A 25,196-nucleotide genomic window follows, 5' to 3' on the forward strand; every position below is an offset into this window, starting at 1 on the left:
TCCCCAGCAGGTGCGCAAAGAACCGCCCTGGGCCGCCCTTCCACCGCCTCCCTCTGAGATGGGCGCGCAGGCAGGGGGCTGCCTCGGGAGGCTGTGACAAAAGGAGTGGCAGCCCAAGGGGGAAGGAATAAGCCCGGAACTCCCTCTGAAGAGCAGCGAGGGCTCTCCTCCCCCTGCAGCCGGGCTGGGCATGAGGGGGCCGCCGGCGGGGCAGGGCGCGGAGGGAGGAGGCAGCGCCTCAGGGGCAGCTGCGTGGCGGCTTCCCGCGCGCTGTCAGTTACAAGCGCGCGAGGCGGGCAGGTGCCGCCGGGTTGGCCGGCGCCGCGCGGGGCCCCGCCCGCCTCCCTCGCCCGGATTCGCTGGCGGCCCGGCGCGCGCACCCGCGCCCGCCTGTCAATCAGCGCTCGAGCCGCGGCGGGGCTGCCCCGGGAGCTGCGGCGGCGGCGAAGGGCCCCGCCCCGCCCGGGCCCCGCCCCGCCCCTCGCGCCCGGGCCCCGCCCCTCGCCCCTCGCGCTGTCAAGCGCGGCACGAGCGCGGGAGCCGCGGTCGCCAGCCCGCCCGCTCGCGCCGAGGTCACCGCCGCCGCCCCCACCCCGAGGCGCGCGCCCCGGCAGCCACGCCTCCCCTCGCCCGGCGCGCGCGGGCAGAAGAAGAAGAGGAGGAGGAGGAGGAGGAAGCCGAGGGCCGCCGCTTGCCCCGCTGCCTGCCGGGGCCGGGCTCACGGGGCGCCGCGTCCCGCCCCCGCCCCGCCTCCTCGGCCTCCGGCGTGGGGGAGCCGGGCTGAGGCGGAGAGGGGCGGCCGAGAGGCTGGCGGCTGGGCTCGGTTTCCTGCTCAGTGGGCGTCAGCCGGGCCCCGGCGGGCCCGCCCCCGCCGCCGCTTGCCCTCCCTCCCCTCGCCGCCCGGCCGGCCCGCAGCTGTCACTCAAGGCGGCGGGGCTGAGGCCGGCGGCGGCGGCGGGCGGAGAGAGAGGCAGCTACGCCACAGCCCAGCGGCGGCCATTCGTGGAAAAATAGGCCGTCCCGCTCCTCCCAGCTCCGGCTGCGACCGGCCTTCTCCCCGCTACCCCCACCCCACCCTCCGCCTCCTCCTCCTCCTTCTCCTCCCCCCTAGAGCGGCGCCTCAGCGGGGCATTAATGCGGGATGAGCGGTATGTAACCCCCTCCCTCTCTCCCTCCTGTGCACACCCCTCCCTCCCTCCGCTCCTCCCTCCACCCTTCATCCCCCCTCTATCCCGCCCTCCCGGGTTCCCCCTTTTCTTCCCTGCTTCTCCCCTTTTTGCCCCGCTCTCTTCTTGCTGCCCCTCCACCCATCTGTGCTGCTTCCCCATATGCCCCCTTTCTTCTCTTCCTCCCCTGCCTGCCCCTCCGAATTGCCTCCTCCGTGCCTCCCTCCTCCATTCCCCCTTTCTTCGCTAACCCTCCCTCCTGTGCACATCCCTCCCTCCTTCATTCCTCTTTTTCCTCCCTCTTTCCCTCCCATGCACAGCCCTCCTCCTGCCCCCTGAAGCATCGACGGCCACTCAGTGGCCGTCGATGCTTCAGGGGGCAGGAGGAGGCGGAGGGTTGTGGGTGGTTTTTTTCCTGCTGTCTCTGAGAGAGGAAACCAAACCTCCCCTTTCTGGGTGTTAACTCTCCAGCCCCCATGGGTTGGGTTTCAAACCACGTTTCTTAGGACTCGTTCTTTTGTAATAATGATTTGCGCTGTTTGTTTTTATGAAGAGGTAAAGGCGACAAGCTGGGAACCAAAAAGAATATGTTCGTAGCTTTTGTTATTGTATAAATGAAGGTGAATAATTAACCTGTTACACTTGATATTTTTGCAGATCAAAAGAAGGAGGAAACTATGCCCACAGAGGGAGAGAAATCTCCCGAGGCAGAGAATAACAACAATAATAATAAAAAAGGGAAAACTGGAGGCTCACAGGTAAAGCACAAACACCCGAATAGGGAAGTGCCCAAACTATTAGCATTTAAAATTAAATGTTTAGCATTTCCTGTTCAGGGCATCTTCCTTTAGGTTAGATGAAACATAGTTGGTTGGGTGCAATATTTTGACTGCCTGGACAGTTTTTTTTTGTTGTTTTGTTTTTAATTGCATTTTGCAGTGATCAGCTGCTTTCTGGGTAACAGAATTACATTTTTTTTTTTTTTTAAATTTAGGACGGGGGGGGGGGGGAAGCCTGGATTGAGGATGTGGTTGATGACCTGGCTGTTACATATCCATTGATAATTTGGGGCTTTACATTTAAACATTGCTTACAGAAATACATACTTCCTTATTCTTCAGAGCTGTATCACTGGTCTCTGCAGAAGCAATTTTTTTTTTCTGTTTCCTGTGTAAACCTAAGTGCTTAATTCTCATGGCTTATACTCTTTCTGTTTTCTCCCTTTACGGATAGGATTCTCAGCCTTCACCTCTCGCTTTGCTAGCAGCCACTTGCAGCAAAATAGGAACTCCTGGTGAGAATCAAGGAACTGGACAGCAGCAGATTATTATAGATCCAAATCAAGGTTTGGTGCAGCTTCAGAATCAGCCCCAGCAGTTAGAACTGGTAACAACTCAGCTTTCTGGAAATGCTTGGCAGCTTGTTGCTGCTGCTCCTTCTACTTCAAAAGAAAATAATGTTGCTCAGCAAGGATCTTCTGTTGCCTCCAGTGCAGCAAGTCCCTCCAGCAGTAACAATGGAAGTACATCTCCCACAAAAACTAAATCAAGCAATTCTGCTGCAGCAACCCCTGGACAGTTTCAAGTCATTCAAGTACAAAATCCAAGCGGTAGTGTCCAATACCAAGTGATCCCACAGATTCAGACAACAGAAGGTCAGCAGCTTCAAATCAGCCCATCTAATGCTACTGGCCTACAAGACATACAGGGTCAAATTCAGCTTATTCCTGCTGGGAATAATCAAGCTATACTCACAGCTGCAAACAGGACAGCTTCGGGGAATGTTATTGCTCAAAACCTAGCAAATCAGACGGTCCCAGTCCAAATCAGGCCTGGTGTTTCCATCCCACTCCAACTGCAAACTCTTCCTGGTGCTCAGGCGCAAGTTGTAACTACATTACCTATAAACATTGGTGGAGTAACCTTGGCCTTGCCTGTGATCAACAACGTGGCAGCTGGAGGAGGTTCAGGTCAAGTTGGCCAGTCTACTGAGAGTGGAGTTTCCAATGGAAATCAGCTGGCATCTACACCTGTCACTTCTGCTAATACGATGCCAGAATCTCCTTCCTCATCTTCCACCTCTACGACCACTGCCTCCACATCTCTAACTAGCAGTGAGACTCTGGTAAGCTCTGCAGAAACAGGCCAGTACACAAGCACAGCAGGCAGCAGTTCAGAGCAGACAACTGAAGAACCTCAAGCAACTGCTACAGACTCTGAAGCCCAGAGCTCCAGTCAGCTTCAATCCAATGGACTACAGAACGTCCAGGATCAGTCGGGTTCCCTTCAGCAGGTCCAAATCGTAGGTCAGCCTATTCTGCAGCAGATACAGATCCAGCAGCCTCAACAGCAGATTATTCAGGCCATTCCTCCACAGTCATTTCAGCTCCAGTCAGGACAGACTATACAGACCATCCAGCAGCAGCCTTTGCAGAATGTTCAGCTGCAGGCAGTGAGTCCAACTCAGGTGCTCATCAGGGCTCCAACTTTAACACCATCAGGGCAGATCAGCTGGCAAACTGTACAGGTTCAGAACCTGCAAAGCCTTTCGAATCTTCAAGTTCAAAATGCTGGGTTGCCCCAGCAACTAACCATTACCCCTGTTTCTTCAAGTGGTGGCACAACCATTGCCCAGATTGCACCAGTTGCTGTTGCTGGTACCCCCATTACTCTGAACGCTGCTCAGCTTGCTTCTGTACCTAATCTTCAAACAGTAAGTGTTGCAAACCTGGGTACTGCAGGTGTTCAAGTTCAAGGAGTTCCTGTTACCATTACCAGTGTTGCAGGTGAGTGATCTGACAAAAGTTTTTGTGTTTGTTCTGGTTTTTCTGGGATGTTTTTGGGTTTTCTGTTAGGTTGTGCTTCAGATTGGTTTTTGTTGCAAGAATACTAGCCAGTTTTAAATTAATACTTTTTTTCAAGATTTTCTGGAACCAACATTACATCCTTAAGTGTGAGGAGATACCTTATACTTACCAATAAAAATTCAGATTTTGTTAGCTGACACTTCTTACCATTGAGCTAATATTACCATTTGTGTCAATTGTAATGGGTCTATTTGTATTTGATAAACTATCTGTAAATGATTTTGTTCTCAAAAAAGACTTATAGGCTCTGGGAGTGAGCATGAGGCCTTACAGGTAGAGCTTTGATATGTTTAAAAAACAATAAAAAGCTTTTTCCAAGCAGGCAGTATTCCTAACCTCTGAAAGGGGGATGTAGGATGCAAAAATTGACAGGATGTGAACTGGGGTATCTCATGTCATGGCATACATTTCCATGGGACTGTTTGTTATATTCTGTGTTGGCTTCTGAAGTTGTTGCCTTAGAAGTTTGAGTTCTGCAAAGAGATTGACTGGAATAAGGTATACTTGTGCACAGCATAATTTCTGTGACTTGTCTTTTTAAAAATATAAAAGCAACTAGTAACTGTACCTCAGTACTTCATGAACTTTTGATATGTATTATGAAATGCCTATTTGAGGCATATGTATTGAGGGCTACTCAATATGTAAATCTTGTAAACTTTTAATATTTCAGGTTTCTCTCTGCTGGTTTGATAACCACACACATGAGCTTGGTTTTATTTCATACAAGTACCACTCTTCTGTTGCAGCAGTTACAATAAACTCTTGTCTGAACACCAACCCAGCTGTAGATAGTTTTTTAGTATAAAACTGTAGGAAAAAACTGAAGTTTAAGTACTGTCCAGTAGTATCATATTGACCCTTAATCTGATTTTATTTTAACAATAATATCCTGAGATGAGAAATGTTTAACTGGGCAAAGTATTGTTCCCTTTTGAAAAAATTTTGAGGAGACTGAACATAGTTAGATAATGAGAAATTTGTCACTGGGAGAATTTTGTTTGCTATGGTAGTCTTCTGCACTTGATGGCATGTTGAAATCCTAAGAACTGGGTTGGATGCACTGGACCTGATTTACTTAAGGAGCGTTACAGAACTGTTTATCTGGGTAATCAGAATTAAATCTTGACCTTGTGTTTAACTATAATGGTTCTAAAAGGAGTTTCAGTTAGCTGGAGCTGACCAGATGTTAAAATATCTTGCAGTCCATTTTTTCTTGGAAAATTTTTTTCTTGATGGGAAGGTGCTGGCTGACTGCTGTTGCTAGACAGAAGTTCCTGCTTTGGTAGGGTACTTGTCACAGGAAGCCTTTGGGAGCAGCTTAAGTTTGTGAATGCAGGACTAACCTTTCTGTGTGAAGTTTTGAGTTTTTTTGCCTGCTTGCTAATGCTGTACAACTTAGTACACACAAACGGGTATTGGAAAACGAGAGAGTCTTAGTATCATCTTACTCAGTTATCTTGACTGCACCTTAGTCATACAGGGTTCATATGTTAACCAAATCTGTGGTGTGTGACCATTGAATTCTCTAATTCTCTTCCTTTCTTTTAATTTTTTCATTCTGAATACAGGTAGGTCTTATAGCTGTTTCCATAGCACTTAATTTTTTTTTACTAACTGATGCTATGCATTGGGAACAGGAGACATGGCAGCATGGAAAGGAGAGTCAGTAGCCTGATGTGAGTGCTTAATGCTATGTTAAGTATTCAAGGAAAGAATGGTTATGAAACAGAAGATTACAAACATGCTAACAACTAAACTTTGGTTTCTACTTACAAAGAATAAGCCGTCTTGATCAGGGCTATTAAATTCCTTAGATTTGCTGGGCTTTATTTGAATTATTTTTTTTTTAACTGTTATTGTTACAGGAAGCTTTTAAAAAAATGAACTGCTCAGTCACCTCAGCATCTGCAGACTAGTATTTCCATTCTTCTGGAGTACCTAAGCTTGTTGGTGTGAACTTTTTTGTACATTTCTTGAACTCTCCAGAAATGGATCAGCTGCTACAAATGAGCAGTTGAAGTAGGTGTTAGTGATAAGCCATATGGAGGGGATCCAGAAAATGTCAGTGAAAAGACTGAGTGAAGGACTCATCCCCTGCATTTATTCAGGGGCTACAACTCTATTAGGAAAAAAAAAAGTTACTTGGTTCTTCAAGCAAACCCAGCTGATCAAGCCAGCAGAGTTTCAGGGAAAAAAATTAATCACAAAAAGTATGTGAATTTAGGTAACTTTTTCTTAGTTTTTCAGTAGTAAAGGAAACAGCAGAGCCACAGCACTCTAAATGAAAGGCAAATAAAAATTTTAGCTTCAAATTATTATGGAAATAGTTTTAGAACTATTTTGGGAAAGTCTTTTATTTTGCTCAAACGGATTCTAAATACCAAAGAAGACAAATTTCACATTGGGAAGGAAAATATTAAAATCTTCAAGTAAATGTATTTTGGTCTGCTTTCTGCTTTTTTTAACCTTAGTTACTCTAAGTTTCTGGTCCCAAGGTATGTTGGCTCTACAGAAAGACAAGTAAGATGAGTGTGTTTCAGGGTTTTTTTGTTGTGCTTTTCAGTTAAAAGTTCAAACATTACCCTTTTTAAGTATTATATATTGGTTTGTATGTTGTGTGTGGTCAAAACGCAGGCCAAGGCAGAGAAATTCTCTTCTCTCATTTTTCTCACTCCCTCACTGGCCTGAGGGAGAAATTATTTAATATAAAGGATGTACAGGAAAATGACTTTTTTACTGTTCGAGTGACAAAGCATTGACATGGGCTGGCCAGAGAGGTTCTGAACTCTTTGTTGCTGGACATACTCAACATGGTCCCAGACATCCTGCTTTAGATAGTCCTGGCTGAGCAGGGTGGTTGGAACAGATGATCTCCCGAGGTCCCTTCCAGTCCACATGACCTTGTTTTTCTGTAAATTTTGCTGAGAAGATATACAATGTGTCAGTCAAAGTAGTATTAAGGGTACAGAGGAAAGGTGGATAAGAAGTCAGAAACTAAGTATCTGAGCCTTAGACCAGATACTTAAACAATTATTTACCGAAGAGCAAATCAACTAATGAACTACCTTAAAGCAACTGTCTTTACTTGATCATGCAGAGATCTACCAAAATCTGCCTGGCTATGAGATCAGTAACTCACATGGCCTTTGAGCAAGCTAGTTCTGTACAAAATAAGCTGTTTTTTCTGTGCTGGGTGAATTGTTTCATACATGATTCCTTGTGGGATAGTCTTTAATGTTAATAGATAGTGACTTCCTGAATTTAGCCCCTGTGACCTTGGGGACAAGCAGGTACTACTTTGTTCCCTTTATTTTTTTTCAAGGATTATGCTGTAATAGCTGTTCAAAGGATTGTTGGCACACAACTCTAGTCCCTCTTAAAGTAGCCTTTGCTTTTTTAAAGCTTATTTTCAGGCTATTTGTCTGCATGTATTAATTGACAGCATAGGTAACTGTGGAAGGATCTTGCTTTAGTACTAGATGGCTCTAAGAAATGCATGTAGTTCATAAATCTGTGTCCGTTTGGTGGGCTAAGTTTCTTTGTCCCTTAACACATTTTGCTTGGAGTATATTTGTTAGGAATAGCAGAGCAAGTGAACATTTGTGGATGCTAAAGAATATGGGGTGAGTTAAAACAGACCAGCTAAACCAATGCCAAGTATTAATGGCTTACCTGTAAAAGTTTTATGTTCTGGATGTAGGATTTTTTTCACTGAAGCCTTCAGAAGTGGTTGCAAGCTTTTTCTGGCCTTGTTCATTGTTCTTGCTGACATTGGGAATCTAGTGGTGGTAGCAGAGATAATGTCTTTTAAGAATAATTCCCTGTTTCTTATTGAAAGATCAGACTAGTATCTACCTTAATTGTACATCTTGAAGTAATTTTGTTACATCTTGATAGTGTTTGTCTCATACAAAAGTGTATGAGAGACTTCCGTGATCTGTTAGTTGCTTTAGGCAAAAGTCATCAGATCCCATCATCTTGCAACTCCAGCTATTTTGTTTAAGATGAGTGGTGGCACAGCCTCAATTGTAGGGAATTTGGACTTCATCCAGCAAAAAACCTGGAGGAATCACTTCTGTTCAGTGGAACAGGCTGTTGCCTGGCAATACTGGAACTGGAGAATTTTCAGTTTTTTGCAGGGATGTGCTGTGGACTCTAAAGCAGTTATTAATGACATTGAAGTCTCACACTGCGTGTCCTTACTAAGGCACTTACAAACATAATGAACCTTGCCCTTCTGTTTTATACCCTGTAGTAATGTGAGTTACTAAGGCATTTTTATCTTTGAACAGCTTTGACTTTCATTGCACTATTATTAATAGTTATGCAGTTTGTTAGTACCTCCAGGTCTCTTCTCACTTTCCTGTGCCCTTTCTCATTTGTCTGCATCCAACTTTATCCTGTCTTCAAGGGTTTCTCTTTCCTGTACTTTTTTAGCAACTTCTCTTATGTGACAGTCACTAGCTATGACCTGATGTTCTAAGACTGAAGACAATGTTTCATATTACAGTCATCCTGGTTCAGATTTTGCAAAAGAGTTTGAAACATTATACCAAATTCTTTTAACAGGAATAAAATGATATAAATGAAATGTATATAAATCAGTAATATGCATAAGACCTTTGATGCACTCGCATAAAATAGCCTTGGAGAGATACAGGTTTTATGGATGGACTATTAGATGGGTAAGGAGTTGAGCAGATCACTGCATACAGAGTTGCTGCTAACATCTGTATCTCCAAATGGAGATTGGTGTACCTCAGGGGTCTGAATTCAGTGTCTTAATGACAGTGGGATTGAGCACACCCTCAGCAGGTTTGAAGACAACCCCAAGATGGGTGATGCAGTTTGACACACTTTAGGGACCAGATGCTGTCCAGAGGAACCTGGACAAGCTTGAGAAATGTGCCCATGTGAACCTTGTGAAGTTCGACAAAGCCAAGTGCTAGGTCTTGCTTCTGTGTTAGGGCAATCCACCATATCAACACAGACTGTTCAATGAATGGATTGCAAGCAGCCCTGCAGAGAAAGACTTGGGCATATTGGTAGGGGAAAAATTGGACATGAACCAGAAACCTGTGCTTGCAGTCCAGAAAGCCAACCATACCCTGGGCTGCACAAAAAGTGACAAGCCAGTAGGTTGAGGGATACTCTTCTGATACCCCATCTGTGTACTGTGACTAGTTTTGGGGTCCCCCGTAGAAGATAGACATGGACCTGTTTGAGCTGGTCTGGAGGAGGGCAATAGAAATGATCAGAGGGTTGGAACCTGTCTTCAATTAAGAAAGGCTGAGGAAACTGGATGAAGGCTGGTGAAAAGAAGGCTCCAGGCAGACCTTTACTGCAGTTCTTCAATATACAAAGTGAACTGGTCATAAAAACTGAGACACACTTATTACCAAGGCTTTTGGGTGCCTACAATAAAAGAAGGCAGCAGTTTTAAACTGGGAGAGGGTAGATTTAGATTAGATGTGAGGAAGTTAATCTTTACTGTGAGGATGGTGAGACACTGGCACAAGTTGCCCAGGGAAGTTGTGGATGCCCTCTCTCTGGAAGTGTTCAAGGCCTGCTTGGACAGGGCTTTGAGCAACCTGGTCTAGTGGGGGGTGCCCCTGACCATGGCAGGGGGGTTGGAACTACATGATGCTTAAGGTCCCTTCCAACCTGAATGACTCTGTGATTCTATGAATTACAAGTCAAAGGTGTTTCTGACCCTCTTTTATGCTGACTTCAGGTGATACATAAAAGAGTAATCTGCTCTGATACTTCTATTCAATGATCTGCAGCTTGGGTCTGCTGAATCAGTAGAGGGATTTTTTTTTTATTTTATTTAATAATCCTTGATGAGTTTATTCTATGAATTTAGCTTTGAATCTCTGCAAATTTCTTACATTTCAATATTGTTTGCAGTACGTTGTCTTAATTGTTGTGTTAGACATTTTTACATAATGTTCTCAAACTCCTGTATTATGAAAAATTAATCTGCTTTGCCTTTATAGTACTCACAGCTTCCTATTATCTCCTATTATTGAGGGAGAGTAAGGTGAATGTTACACTTAGGTTGTTGAACAAAAGGAAATGCATTTTCATGACAACATTTAACATGTAGGTCTCCTTGTTCTTCATTTTAGTGTAATAGTGTGTCTAGAAGAAGAACTTGGAGAGTGTGTAGCTGAGCAGCTAGGGATGCCTGTAGGTGATAACAGGTGAAAAAGGTTTAAATAGCCATGCTACGTAATAGCATACTGGAAATATAAATACCAAGGTGGAAGCCAAAGGACCTGAATGGTGATGGTTGCATGATTATTTTTTTTTTTAATTTTTTTTTTAACAACATCCAGTTTTCCCTGGATGTTCACTGGCAAGTGAGCTGCAGCAAATACCTTGGAAGAAACAAGCTACAAGCTATTAAATCTGCAGTAAACAGATAAGTACAAAGAACTAAGCTATTTTCCACAAAACCAGAAGAAGTGCAGGATTTTTTCTTTTTTTTTTTTTTTTTTACTTCATGTGTTACGTGGTGTTCTGAGGGTGGAGTTGGGAGGAGTATAGAAATTTAGCATACTTTTTTCAAAGTCATGAAAGGGCACAACTGTTCTCAGGTTGTCTTGAGCTGAGAATTGCTGCAGAACCACAGTATTTTAAATACTATAGCACTCACATCATTCTCAAATGCTTCAGAGTAACTATAGGATAAGCATTTAGTCATCTGATGACAAAATTGCTTTGGTTGTGGGATTTTCTTAAACTGAAATTAAAATAGTGGCAGAAAAAGTTTAGCAACAAACAATGATGGTGAAAACAGATCTTTGCCTTGTTGAGGATAGCTTAAAAAAAATTACCAATACACTGTTCTTGAACTTGATGTTTAAGGAATGCACAATCTACCTGTTCAGCTAATTTGCCTGTAGGAAATGACCTGGTAAAAATGCCTCAGTAATGCAAGTTTTTTCTGGCTGACCTGTGAATAGCAAGGCATAACTTTATCATTACTTCCAGATAAAGTGGGAAGGGGAAGCATTTCAAGTACCAACTTTGCTCACAAACGTGAGGTGAAACAGGTTTCTAATGAGCTGTTTCTGTGCTATTAATTGCAAGAGTTAGATATAGGTCCTTAATTTGTCAAAGAAAAATTATAATAAAACTGCATTTCCCTATTAGAATACAGGGTGTTATAAAAATTTTTCATAAATGCTCTCTGAGAATATCAGTTTTTGCTGTCCGTTCTCTCTTTCCCTATTGTCAAAAATCAGAGCACACAGAGAAGGAAATTAATTTGCTTTCTGAACTTTCAGAAAACATCATGCAAACAAACTGAGCAATACTGCACATCTTCATTCTTCATCATTAGCCTGTTAGTGTTTTTTGTGGTGTGCCTTTTTTTTGTTGGTTTTTTTGGTTGGTTGTTTTTTTGGTTGAAGGTGCTTAGGTCACACTAAGCCATCCTTCTTGTTCTTCCATTACTACCCAGGGCAGAGGGCAGAGAGTAACACATTCAAAATTTGATTTCAATAGCTCCCTCAGTGTAACTTGAATTATGGAGTACTAGCTTCATATTATTTTGGTACTGTTAGATAAGCTAAATCACTTCTTACTGTCAATAAATTAAAAATGTCAAATGGTGATTACTGAAAAATTTAACTTTATTTGGAATGGGATGTCATGTTCTAAGGGGAATGTTCATTTCGAGTATAAACAATGTTATTATTGGAAAACAAATTTTTCAATGTTCATAGGTATTAAAGGACACTTTAGTTAATTAAAGGTATTTGGGGTCTGGAGAACAGGTCTTAAGCACAGAGGCTGAAAGAGCTGGGGCTCACCAGATGATTTAGTGGTTAAGGTGGTGTAGGACTGACAATAGAAACTACTGACTCTTTAAAATTTTTAAAAGCTTGCTATGTCCTAATGAAAGTTTTATATTTCACTATATTAAACCAATATATTGTGTTGTAAATATAAATATCTTATTATAATGTTATCTGTATGTCATTGTGTAAAAAGAAACTTAGTTTTGTTTTTTTTTAAGCTGACTGTAGTTAGTTTATGCAGGGAAAGGGGAGATAAGAAACCTCTTTTCCCCCATTGCTTTATATCAGTAAGTTGCTGAATGGTTGAGCTGCTGCATCACCTCTGATGCTTGGAGAGCTTTAGAGCTCTTAGTAACTTTATGTCCTGTAGTAATATACATTGTATTATGGATGTCAGTTGCAACCTTCTCTCTCATTTCTAGAATATGCAGTTGAAGAACTTTTCATTTTTTTGCAATATTAGCCACTCTGGATCTAGGTGCATTTTGCAGTGTTCCTCAGGTGTTGCAGTAAGGAGCACACTAAGATAACCGTCATTTAATGCTGTCATCTTTTTGACTGCTTAATGCTGGTTGCAAAAGAGCAACAGGAAACCTATACTATTTGTTCTGGTGTCACAGACATCTGAGGAACTAAGTACCAGAAACTAGAAGTGTCCTTTTCTTGGTCTTAAACTTCACTTCCTTCCAAGATCAGTGTTACTAAAGCTTGACTTCTGTGGTTCATTCAAAATTCAGTCCTTCTCTTCCTCCCCTCATAGCCTCAAAGAGTAGTTCATAATGCTTGATACTCTAGGAGAACAAGAGTAGCATAGGAGAAGGAAACTTGTTTTGACTTGCAATGGATGGCCAAGCCTAATAACCATGTTCTTCAGAGGTCATTCACTCTGTAGGAAAGAACTTCCTAAGTACCACACATTATCTTTCTTCAATGATCCAAGTCATGTTATGGGAGTTCTTATTTTGCAAATTAGTTTTGAAACCTAGAATTGACTTACATTTAAATATATATATATGCATAAAATTTGGCTTCACAGTAAATACTTTAAATGGTTGTGCTTCCTTGCATGAATGTATTACTCGTATAAAGGTGTACATGAGTTGTAAGTGCTAAGGTGCAGGTTTACTGCAAAATTGGAAAGCTAAGCAATGCTAAAGAACAAAGAGTGTGAAATCCTGTGTCTTGATCACCCTGTACTGTAGCGGGAGGAGCCATTCTTGCTCCTGAAGCTCGACGAGCTGCTGGTCTTTTCCAGGACTCCAGCCACCACACAGCGCTTCCAGGGTAGAAGTGTAGTGGGAAGAGCCTTTCTTGCTCCAGGGGCTCGACGAGCTGCTGGCCTCTCCATGCCTCACACCAGAGTGAGCTGAGCTTTTTTCTGTGGGTGTGTGTCCCACCTTTATTGGCCCCCTGGTCTTGCCCATGCCCAATAGGGGCCTATCCTAATCAGGCACAGGTGGACTCACACCCACTCACTGGCAATTCAAGGTACCTGGTTGACAATGTCTCTCTACATTTCCCCCTTTTTTTTTTTTTCTCAATACTGATTACAGGATACAAACATTTTACAAACATTTAACACAATTTAACATGATTTTTACAAACATTTACACTTATACACAGGATTTTTTTTACACAAAAATACCTACTGACACACAGGATTTTTTACACAAAAATACACATTTTTTCTTCGGGCCCTGCGGGACACTCAGCTAAGAGCATCGAGGGGGCCCCGAGTACAGGACTTTTACACATACATACAGGATTTTTTACAAAAATACACTTATAACTTACAGGATTTTAACCCTAGCTTAGGCAACCAAATGTCAGCCCAGGCACTTTTTCACAAAGTCTCTACCTTTTGTTCTTCTCCCTCCTGTTTCTGCTCTTCTCTTGGTTTCCCTCTGCTCAGGGGCTTCCAAAGAGAGAATCCTTCTCTTGGCTTTCCTTTGCTCAGGGGTTTCCAAAGAGATTTCTGGTTTCTCATGGGTTTCTGGTTCCTCCGTGGGATTCCATACTTTTATTTACTTTTACTTTTTTATTTTTTTCTTTTTTCCTCCGTGGGATTCCATACCATGAGATTCCATCCTCCTGGCTTCCCTCCGCTCAGGGGTTTCCAAAGAGAGAATCCTTATCTTGGCCTCCCTCTGTTCAGGGGTTTTCAATCCAAAGAGCTTGCTGGTCATACCTTTTAGGGAGAGTGTTACCCCAGGCATTTTTTCAAATCAGGGATAATGTTCCTGTTGCCAGCTTCTCACACTGCCGCTTCTTTATGTTGCCCGCATTCTCCACCAAATGTAGCGGGAGGGAGCCATTCTTGCTCCTGAAGCTCGACGAGCTGCTGGTCTTTTCCAGGACTCCAGCCACCACACAGCGCTTCCAGGGTAGAAGTGTAGTGGGAAGAGCCTTTCTTGCTCCAGGGGCTCGACGAGCTGCTGGCCTCTCCATGCCTCACACCAGAGTGAGCTGAGCTTTTTTCTGTGGGTGTGTGTCCCACCTTTATTGGCCCCCTGGTCTTGCCCATGCCCAATAGGGGCCTATCCTAATCAGGCACAGGTGGACTCACACCCACTCACTGGCAATTCAAGGTACCTGGTTGACAATGTCTCTCTACACTGTACCATGTGATAATAAGTAATGTTCTTAACCGCTTAAGCGTGAAAGATCAGTGACTAAAATCATGCAGGTTCTTCTATTTCACAGAAATCACAAAGTTAGGGGTTGGAAGGGACCTCAAGGGATCATCATTCCAACCCCCCTGCCAGAGCAGGGTCACCTACAGCAGGTCACATAGGAACACGTCCAGGTGGGTTTAGAATGTCTTTAGAGAAGGAGACTCCACAATCTCCTTGGGCAGCCTGTTCTAGTGCTCTGTCACCCTCACAGTGAAAAGTTTTTCCTTATATTTATGTGGAACCTCCTATGCTCAAGCTTGTACCTGTTGCCACTTTTCCTATTGTTGGACATAACTGAAAAGATCCTGGCTCCATCCTCCTGGCCACTCTCCCTTTACATATATATAAACTTTAATGAGGTCACCCCTCAGTCTCTTCTCCAAGCTAAAGAGCTCCAGCTCCCTCAGCCTTTCCTCATAAGGGAGATGTTCCACTCTCTCAGTCATCTTGGTCACTCTGCACCATACTCTCTCAAGCAGTTCCCAGCCAGAATCTCTCAAGCAGTTCTTGAATTGAGGGGCCCAGAACTGGACACAACACACCAGATGCAGCTTCACCAGAGCAGAGTAGAAGAGGAGGAGAACCTCTCTTGACCTACTAACTACACCCCTTTTCATGCACTCCAGGATGCCATTGGCCTTCTTGGCCACAAGGGCACATTACTGGCTCAGAGGTCGTCCTTCTGTCCACCAGCACCCTCAGGTTCCTTTCCCCTTCACTGCTCTCTTGACAGCTCAGTCCCCAACCTATATTCATACATGGGATTGTTCTTTCCCAGATGCAAGACTCTAGAATTGCCCTTGTTGTATGTAATTGATTAGACTTCTCCCTGCCCAACACTCCAGCCTATCCAGGTCCCTCTGAATGGCAGCACAGCCTTCTGGGTTCTCAGCCAGTTCTCCCAGCCTTGTGTCATCATAATAAGAAATAATGAAGTGTTCTTCTATTTTAAATGCTTTTAAAAATTTCAATGATATTTTAATTACATTCAGTCATTATCATATATGCAATATGGCAATGAGTGAGTCTTACTGCACTTGATTTGCAAAATAAATAGCATATCAGGTTGTCTTGTTATTTGCATGATGACTTGTGGTCAAATAAATATTTATAATATAAAAGAGAGAGACCTTATACCTCAGAGAAAACAAAATGCACCAGAGTGATTGGTATAGTGTTATTTTGTACAGTAACATTTTTTTTTCCAATTTAACCTTGTAAATTGACAGTTCAGTAATATACAAGTTAGGTGACAATTTTGTTAATCAAGAATGTTTCACAATTTCAGGAAATCACTATTAAAGAAATTATGTCAACTTGAGAAAAAGCTTTTTATTTTCTAAAAGCATGTGTAAATGTTCAGTGACTTCTTTGACAGCTCATATGGAATAACATAGATGAATTGAAGCATGTCTTTGTTCTCTAATACAGTGATTTGTGTAGACCTCTTTTTGAAACCAGTGTTGAAACATGAGAGCTCTTGATAATGAGAGGTTTGGCTGTGAATGGTGAAGTACAGTGATAGCAGGTCTTGTGGTTTGGAGTATGTCAGGAAGAAGTAATGTTGAGTGATCTCATGATTGTAGCACAATTTCTGGTAGGCCTTAATTGGTATTTTAATTCCACTAGTAAGAAGTCATATGGATTATTCTTAATAGGCCTTTTTTCTCCATCTAGAAAGTGTCAGGAGATAATTCTGTTTGTGTATGGATAGCATTATCTCAGCTACCTTTTTCAGACTAAGCAGCGTTTGTTTCAAACAAAAAGATAATTCTTATCTACATCCTCTCCTGAAAAATCCTGCTTTTAGAAATTGCCCCAATTTACTTTTGTAGACTGCTGGCAACCTTATGTCAACAATTAGATTTTCTTGTTATCTTTTCTTCAGTAAACTTGATTTAAGAAATAATGAAATGCCTTTATCTTCCCTTAATAAGTATAAATGATGTGGAAAGTTAAAGCCCTCAGTGTTCCATGGTGGATTCTAGTAGATAGTTTTTAAAAATCAAAATCCCATACCACTCAAGACTCTAGCAGGCTCACTTTGATATTTATACCAAGGCATGTTCTGTCACCTGTTTTCATCTCATGACTTAGAGATTAAAAGTTGGTTCATATCATCTCAGCACAATATATCAGATTTTTAGAAATGCTGAAAGGGTTTCCCCATAAATGTGGATTGGTCAGACCCAGCAAGAGTTATGTGGTGGAGTCGTCCTCTTTGGGGTTCAGGTGCCTCAATTTGAATGTTATTTAGAAAGCATTGGTCTGGCAGCTTGGGAAAAGTTGCATTGAAACTTGAATATCAATTCAAGAAAATCAAAGAGAAAGGAAAAAGTTAAAGTGGTGCTGTTCAGCAGTGTTCTGACTACAGACTGATGTCATCTCAAGACTTTTTTTCTCAAATAGGACTTTGTGACATGAATGGAATCATCCCTCTAACAGACTGTGATGACAAAGGATAATTCTTATTAATGTACTTGAGAATATGACTGATAGTGAAAATAGTAGTAAGAGGCTGCAGTAAGTGTGTCATCTGTAACATTTTTAACTTTTATAGTATCCATTCATAGATCCATCACTTATAGTGCTGCTCTGTGAATTAAAGCAGTTTGCATCTTGTGTTTGTTTCATTGACAGGAGTGCAGTTCATGCACTATGGAAGTGTACAAGCTGAGCTAATTCTTCCTTTTAATTTATTTGCTTTTGGCTAACCAAAAGCTCTAGCGGATTTTTAACACAATCACATCATCATGTGAAGATGAACATTAGCTAAAAAATAAATAAATTAGCAGCTGCCTTTGACTCTGATGATACATAGTACTGGGTCAGCACTTCAGCACCACAACAGACTGACAAGGTCTTACCCCTGGACTAGGACTTCCTTTGGAAATTCTTGTGTACTCTTCTGCCTCTGTTAGAACCAAATACTACTATTTGCATGTATACCACATGTTTGTCTTACTATATCACATTCTTCCTCAATGATTTTAATGAGCTTTTCTTTTCCATTAGTATATAGGAAATAAATTTCTTTCCAGGACATCCCTATACTGAAAAGAAAGACTTTGTTCTATCCTAGGTATATGGAGGCTCTGTACTCAAGATTCAGCCTGTAAATTTTTTTTCTGTAGTTTCTCTGCTGCAAATACCAAACTTTTAGAAATCTTTGATTAATATATATCTGTCTAACAGCTAGTTGGATTCAAACTAGATTGGATTTATCTAGTTTATCCTTGTTCTTTTCAAAGAACTCAAAGTACTCAGCACCTGTCAGTATTTGTGGCCTGCTTAAAAACAGGGAATTCATGTTTATTCATATCCAAGCAGTTCAAGTGCATGCTCCAGATGGAAACCAAGAGAGGTAACAAGAATAATTTGGTCAGTGCTTCTGGTGAAAATAACCTGGTCCTGATGGAGGTGCAAGACATATTTATTCTATTTCCTGTAGCAAATAGTGGCCTATTAGAGGACACTCAAGTGACCTTGGGATGTTCTCTGTTTATCATGTTTTTTAGTCCTAACCTATCTGAATGTATGGGGTTGTGTTACATTTCATTTATAGCTTGCTATCATGGTGTTATATAAGACAGCACATATTGCTCCTCAGCAACTATGTAAATGAAGTAGTAATTTTCCTGTGTAGTGTATGAACTCACTTGGTATCTAAGCAGTTAAGACTTCAGAGAGAGTGTTCTTCTCAGTGGCTTATACCCATTGATGCTGTCTCTTATGGATGCTTCAGAAGTAAGTTGGTGTACCCATTTGAGTCTCTATGAATCATGTTACCTCCAGGCGATTTCTAAGTTTTAAATTGGTGCTTCAATACTGATGACTTAAAATATTATAGTCTATTCTAAGGAATTCTGGTTGATCGTTATGCTCTCTAAATAAATAAGTAGTATTTCCTCTTATTTCCCATTTGTATGAAGGCACTGAATTTTTTAAAAAGGCAGCAGCATCTAATGATATTTTGTCCCATTCCTGCTAGGATTGATGTTCAGTGTTGTCAGATTGTGGCTCAAAGTTGTATCTCTGTGTCAGATTTAGTTTGTTCTAGTATTTTTAGACCATATAGGACCAACCTTTTTAAGCAAACATAATATTACCCTGCTGCTCAAGAAACTGCACTTCTGGAATAGTCTTCATTTTGCTTTCATATCAAGACAGTAATCCTGATTTAATGTGATCAAGAAAGCTGATGAGTTTGAGTTTAGGCAATGAAACTGATTTCTTAAGTCATCAAGTCATTCTTAGAATGTTATTTGCTGCAGTCAAGCTGTTTTTTCCAGTTGTCTTGAAAACATGATCCCTTCTGCCCAATGAAATCCTAGACTTCTAGAATATCTCCATCTGGAAGGGACTCGTAGGGATCATCCAGTCCAACCCCCTCCTCCTCACAGGACTATGTAGCACTGAATCATATGACAAAGAACATTGTCCAGGTGCTTGTTGAACCCTGACAGGTTTGGTGCCATGACCAAGCCTGTTCCAGTGACCAACCACCCCCTCAGTAAAGAACCTTTTCCTAATGTCTGATTTGAACTTCCCTTCTGCAGCTTCATTCCACTCCCACGTATCCTCTTGCTGGTCATTAGAGAGAGGAGATCAGCACCTCCTCTTCCACTGTCCCCCCTGAGGAAGCTGTAGACTGTGATGAGGTCACCCCTCAGCCTTCTCTACACTCAGCAAACCTCAGATGCTCTTTTTAAGTTTTGCCCTTGAGATCTTCACCATTTTGGTCACCCTCCTCTGAACACACTCATAGTTTGATGTCCTTCTTACATTGTGGCACCCAAAACAGCACCAGTGGGGCTGCACCAGTACAGTACAAGTGAGGCAGTCACCTTCCATGACCACCTAGCAATGCTGTGGTTGATGAACCTAACCATGTCCTGGCCCTTTTGACTGCCAGGGCACACTGTTCACTCATATTTAACGTGCTGTCCACCCAGACCCCCAAATCTCTTTCTGTTCTCCAGCCTTTTGTCCTCTGGTTTGTACATATAACCAGGATTACCCCATCCCAGGTGGAGAATTCTGAAAAAGAAAACAATAAAACCCCCCACAAAACTCTGGTTTGCTAGCTTTTCAAGTCTAGTCCTACAAAATTTCTTTTTGTGAAAGTTCCTTTGTAGCTTGATGAAGATTCAAGGAGAAGTGTAGGAGAAGTGACAATTCTGTATGTGCCATAAAGCAACTTTTTAAACTAGGTATTTGCAGTTCTATTAATATAGATAGGTTTTCAAAGGTTATGAGACATTAATTGTCCTCTGGTAATGCTTTAGGAAAATGGCAGGATTTTATATTTGTTTTGTGGCTTCCCTTGACATTAGGTGGATTTTTGTTCTTTAAACCATATGAAGTTTATTTGTGCATTTCACTTATTGAAATGACTAATGAGAGGTATGAATGCTTTCTTGTTTTACAGGTCAACAGCAAGGACAGGATGGAGTAAAAGCACAGCAAGCCACAATAGCTCCTGTTACTGTAGCAGTAGGTGGCATTGCTAATGCAGCAATTGGTGCCGTTAGTCCTGATCAGATAACGCAAGTGCAGCTGCAACAAGCTCAGCAAGCTTCTGACCAGGAAGTGCAACCTGGCAAGAGACTGAGAAGAGTTGCCTGCTCATGTCCTAACTGCAGAGAAGGAGAAGGAAGGTAAATGTAAATTTTATTTGTACACATTTAGGCTTCTCATGGTTTGCCTCATTTGGGCTTGAGATTTTCTTATATTCCCTGTTTTTTTTAAATTGTTTCTGTTAGAAAACATGTTTGTATATATTTTTAGACAAAGGATTATAATTGTCTCTATTAGCATGAAATATTTTCCCTCATAGTTAATATTATTTTAGAATATAATAATTTACCTGTTTAAATTTGTTTTCAGAGGCAGCAATGAGCCAGGAAAAAAGAAACAACATATCTGCCATATTGAAGGATGTGGAAAAGTTTATGGCAAGACATCTCATCTTCGAGCACACCTGCGCTGGCATACTGGTGAAAGACCATTTGTATGCAACTGGATTTTTTGTGGCAAGAGATTCACAAGGAGTGATGAGTTACAAAGACATAGAAGAACCCACACAGGTTGGTCAGCCCTCTCTATGCGTAGTGCAGCAAGTCGAAATCATAGTGGCCATGGTTAAACAGGTATACAAAAAAAATCTCACTTATTAGGATCTCTGAAAACTACTTATAAAAGTAAATACAGCAACTTTAAAACAGAGAAGGTGGTACACACTGTTTTTTCATCAGTGCAAACTGACTGTAAAAGCCAGTGAGATCTGTTCACACTGTTTTTCTGTACCTGTGCTAGAAAAAAGTTTACTGTTTCATCACAGATAGATGATACACATTAGTTAATGCCTGATCTAAATTTGAGAAATTTTCTTGAGCATGTAGGATTGGCCATGGGCTCAGGTTGTCATTTCCTCACTTGGATTAGCTCAATCGTTAAGAAATTTTATTTGCCTAGTCCATACATCTTGGGAAGTTTCTTGAAATTTCAAGTGAGGGCTGATAAAGCAAGTTATCTTTACAGTCCAGTTTTGAAAGGTGGGCAGTTTGGGGTCTTTTTATCAGTCTTTGTATTTCTAGCCCCAAGGTTCCTCCCCTCACCCAAATTTTATAATCAGAAGATTGCAGTCAGAGTCTAAGAGCTGATTGGATTTGAACAGTGAACTTTTTAGTGTGGTGAGTTTATTTCTGTTCAGATAAACATAAACATAAATAAACATACACCCACATGGAGCTTAGGAACTGATGCTGCCAAATTCCCTTCTTATCCCTGTAATCTAAGTAAGAAAAGTATTCTTAAAAAATGGTATCAAGTACTTCTTTTGGGCCTTTTAAGCTCTCCTACTCTCAGGTATATAAAAGTATCTGAAAATTCCCTGGTGATCTGAAATTCAAATTTCTCACCAGATAATCACAATAAAGCAAATACTTGTTGAGAACGTTTTAGTAGTGAAGAGTGGATTGCCAAAAGCCAGTGATCTGAAAATCAGACATGTAGAGAAGAAAGCTTTGTACCCTTTAAAAGACTACAAAAAAAGGGTCAGATTCCAATGAACAAGCAAGATGTGTTCAATGCTCTTTTTTCAGTAACATTTTGCTTTTTTTCTTCTTTTTAAAAAGGTGAAAAGAGATTTGAGTGCCCAGAATGTTCCAAAAGGTTTATGCGGAGTGACCATCTCTCAAAACATGTCAAAACTCATCAGAACAAGAAGGGTGGTGGAACAGCCCTTGCTATTGTTACCTCAGGAGAACTGGACTCTTCAGTTACTGAGGTTCTTGGTTCTCCAAGAATTGTTGCTGTTGCTGCCATTTCTCAAGATTCAGACCCAGCAACCCCTAATGTTTCAACAAACATGGAAGAATTCTGAAAGGATCATTTATATGGACGCCTAGTGCTGCACTTAAGTTTACATACCTTTCAGGATATGGAAGTGGGCTGGTAAAATGGATTACAGAGCAGGAAATCATGTGTTCAGTCATGACTTCTGTAAATGTTCCAGGTTGGAGGGTCAGCATGAGAAGTGTACACCGGTGCAACAAGACAAAAATTTCAAAAATACAAACAGCGCAAATTGATGTCCTGACTAAACAGATGGGGGATTATTATTTGCATACTGTACTTTTTTAGTTATATGTCTGTATATCATGTAACAATTTTAAATGAACTTTCCTCCCCCCCCCCATTTTAGCATTGTATGTTAATGTGTTTATAAAATCAGATAATATCAATGTAAAACAGGGTGGACCTCGACTAGGATTAATAGTGTGTTGATGAAGGTACTTTTTTTTAAAAAATAGATTTGTAATATTTTCATGAGAACATCCTTTTCCCATAAGGCACAGCAAAACTGAGTACAGATGGAATGATAGTGGCAATATTTTAGGTTTTTGCTCAGTCCATAGAACACATCAGTTGATTTTGGCCGTCTTTTCTCAAATTTTGGAATTACTCAAATAGCAGCTAAATGATGTATGCTGCAAAGTGGTTCTGAGGTGGATCTCAGATTAAGTTTGACCACTACATTGTAGTAGTGTGTATAAATGACAATCAGTGAGTTCTAATTCCTCTCTTTGTTTGGAGAGCTAAGGTTATGTAGAATTAGTGTATACAGTAGAAAAGATAAAACAATAGAAATATATTAACATGAGATTTTACAAAAGTAATGGTAACTTTAGGTAGGATGAAAAACAAATATGGCAACTTTTGTGTCAAATGTTGGTATTTAATTTCATCATATTTTAAAACATCTGTGGTCCATTTCTAACTCATAGGTAACATGAATCATAAAAACTCAATCTTAAGTATTTAAATGTTTTAATTTTGTTAGGTCATGGAAATTAATCAGGCAATTGAGTGTTGTAGCTCATTCTCCAGTATCTTCTTCCTGTAAATATTACTGACTGTGGTTAATGTGCCGAGTTCTTTCTGCTTTGACTTAATAGCCAAAGAAAAGAATTAATTATCAAATTTTAACAAACAAAATGGTATTGAAAGTAAACATTTTTATATTTCCCCCCTAATGTTACTGTCTTTATTTTTTCTTAAATGATAATATGTGGGCTGGTAGTAAATACCTGTCTTGCAAGGTAGGTAGACCTTATCAAGTCTTACATTGAGCCTCCAACCACAAAACAAACTGGGGAAAAAGGAATATAGTTTTCTTTTTACTACGCAGCTTTTGATTTCAAAGGTTTGGTTACATTTTCAGATGTGCTAGTTTATTTGGGAAAAAAAGGAAACAAAAAATGACAACCACAGAAAAACCCCTGCATATTGTGAAAACTCCACTACGTACAAGGAGGAAAGATGGCCAAATATTTCATACTCAGGATTTTTAATTACTTCATGACCAGTTTTGTAAAAAAATTTATGCACCAAAATATTTTTGATGTAACTAAAGGAAGTACAGTGCAAGAAGGGTAAGGTGTTTGCTGGTTTTGGTTTTTCCCTACAAATTACAAAAGGAAGAATGTGTTTGGTATCTGTTGGTTTGAGAAACATAACAGATACCTTGTGCATTTCCTCACAAAACATATACTTCTCATCTGAATACTTTATCAATCTTGTGGTGTGTTCTGTATTTTTGAAGCAAGAGAAATACCAATCATTGTTTACACTGTGTACACTTTAGGCCAGCCCTTTGTAGCAAAATACTAAGCTGAAGGTATTTTATACTTTCAGTTTACATAAAAAAAAAAGCTTTGAGATTAAAGAAAAACAATTTTACACTGTGGTTATAAATTTCAAGTTTCTTAAAGCTTTTGTAGACTTGTAACAGAGTCTTTAAATTTTAGTTGGGTTTTGTACATTATTTTGTATATTTTATTTAAAGTACTCTTACCTGATGTATCTGAATTTAAAGCATCAGAGTCAATTAGATGTTACATTTAATACAGATGAACATTAGGTAGTATTAACTGTTAATTTTATTATATAGGAAATGAAACGTCAAATATATATTTTATCATGCTTCACAATCAGTGCTATAAATTTCTTTATGCAAAGAAAGAACTTTCCTAATGTTAATACCATGTTTCCTAGAAGTTAACAATTTTTGTAAACTGAAGTTATGAGCATTCTGCACAACCATTTCATATATAATTTTTTCATGCATACTTATGTATGCAGATAGGAAACTGAAGTAATTTTTAATCTGCAATGAATCCCTCTTATAGATGTATCAGAATCTAAATCTGGTTGGCTTCATAGCATCTCAAGAACATTAACTTGTGTTAGCAGGTGCACATTTTACCACTGGAATTAGAAACATTTTGCCAGTCTGTTCTGCATACCATTCTGAATCCACTTTTCTGTCTTAAAAGGATCGTAAATTTCAGTGTCCTTTATTTGACTCAGTGGGATTTAGCTGTTGTAAGTAATAGGGCACAGATGTGCAGTAGTATCTTGTTTAATGGCATTTCACTGTTCATTCCCTATGCCACCGTTAAAAATTTTGCTTTATTGTAATTATCAGTGCAAAGTGTATTTACCATGGTAGAACTCCAGTGTTAGAATAGTTTTTTTCTTACAATATACTTTCTTTGGTTAGGTTTGTGTATGTGTTGCCGATTACATTAGAAATTGGTGTTAAGTCATTATTTATCACATTCTTTCACGAGAGCAGTAATAAAAGTGTGTAATCTAGGAGAAAAAGTTAATTTGTCAGAGTTAGGTAAGCATGATGTTTAGGTCCTATTTTTCAATTTTATAACTGTTTTATTGCAACAATATTTGTATTTAAGTCTTCATTTTAATGCCTTGTGGTGTTTTTTTATGCATGTCACTGAATTGTCATCCCGCAAGAATTGATGTGCAGCATAGGGTATTAAATCTACATAATGATTTTGAAACAGAAAAATAGTTGATGGTAAAAATGTAAATGTTTTGCAAAAATTCCTTATAAAAAAGTTTTGTAGTAATATTTCACTTGTAAATTTTTCTAAAAAAAAATGGAAAAGGAAAAAAATGAGAGTAACATTTCCCCACATCTAGAATTTAGAAATTAATTCTGCCAGCAAAGCCTGTAAGGCATTAATTTGACACTTTTACAATGCTGATTTGTATAATTTTTTGGTGGGTTTGGAACTAAAATCATGTACAAGTTGTTGCCTGCAATAACATTTTGCAAGTAACCTATTAAAATTCCCTTGAGTTT

At 40.5% G+C, this 25,196-nt stretch overlaps 1 protein-coding gene across 1 annotated transcript; it reads left to right on the plus strand.

Annotated features, from left to right (window-relative positions):
• Positions 1–912: 912 nt before the first annotated feature.
• On the plus strand, positions 913–25,196 carry SP4 (Sp4 transcription factor). The gene is made up of 6 exons (XM_030446096.1): positions 913–1,148; positions 1,824–1,924; positions 2,400–3,951; positions 19,953–20,181; positions 20,411–20,610; positions 21,661–25,196. The coding sequence occupies exons 1-6, from the start codon at positions 1,142–1,144 to the stop codon at positions 21,906–21,908; spliced, it is 2,337 nt and encodes a 778-aa protein (XP_030301956.1). The 5' UTR covers positions 913–1,141; the 3' UTR covers positions 21,909–25,196.

Source organism: Calypte anna, chromosome 2 (genome assembly GCF_003957555.1).
Source record: "Calypte anna isolate BGI_N300 chromosome 2, bCalAnn1_v1.p, whole genome shotgun sequence".
In the NCBI taxonomy this organism is placed as follows: domain Eukaryota; kingdom Metazoa; phylum Chordata; class Aves; order Apodiformes; family Trochilidae; genus Calypte; species Calypte anna.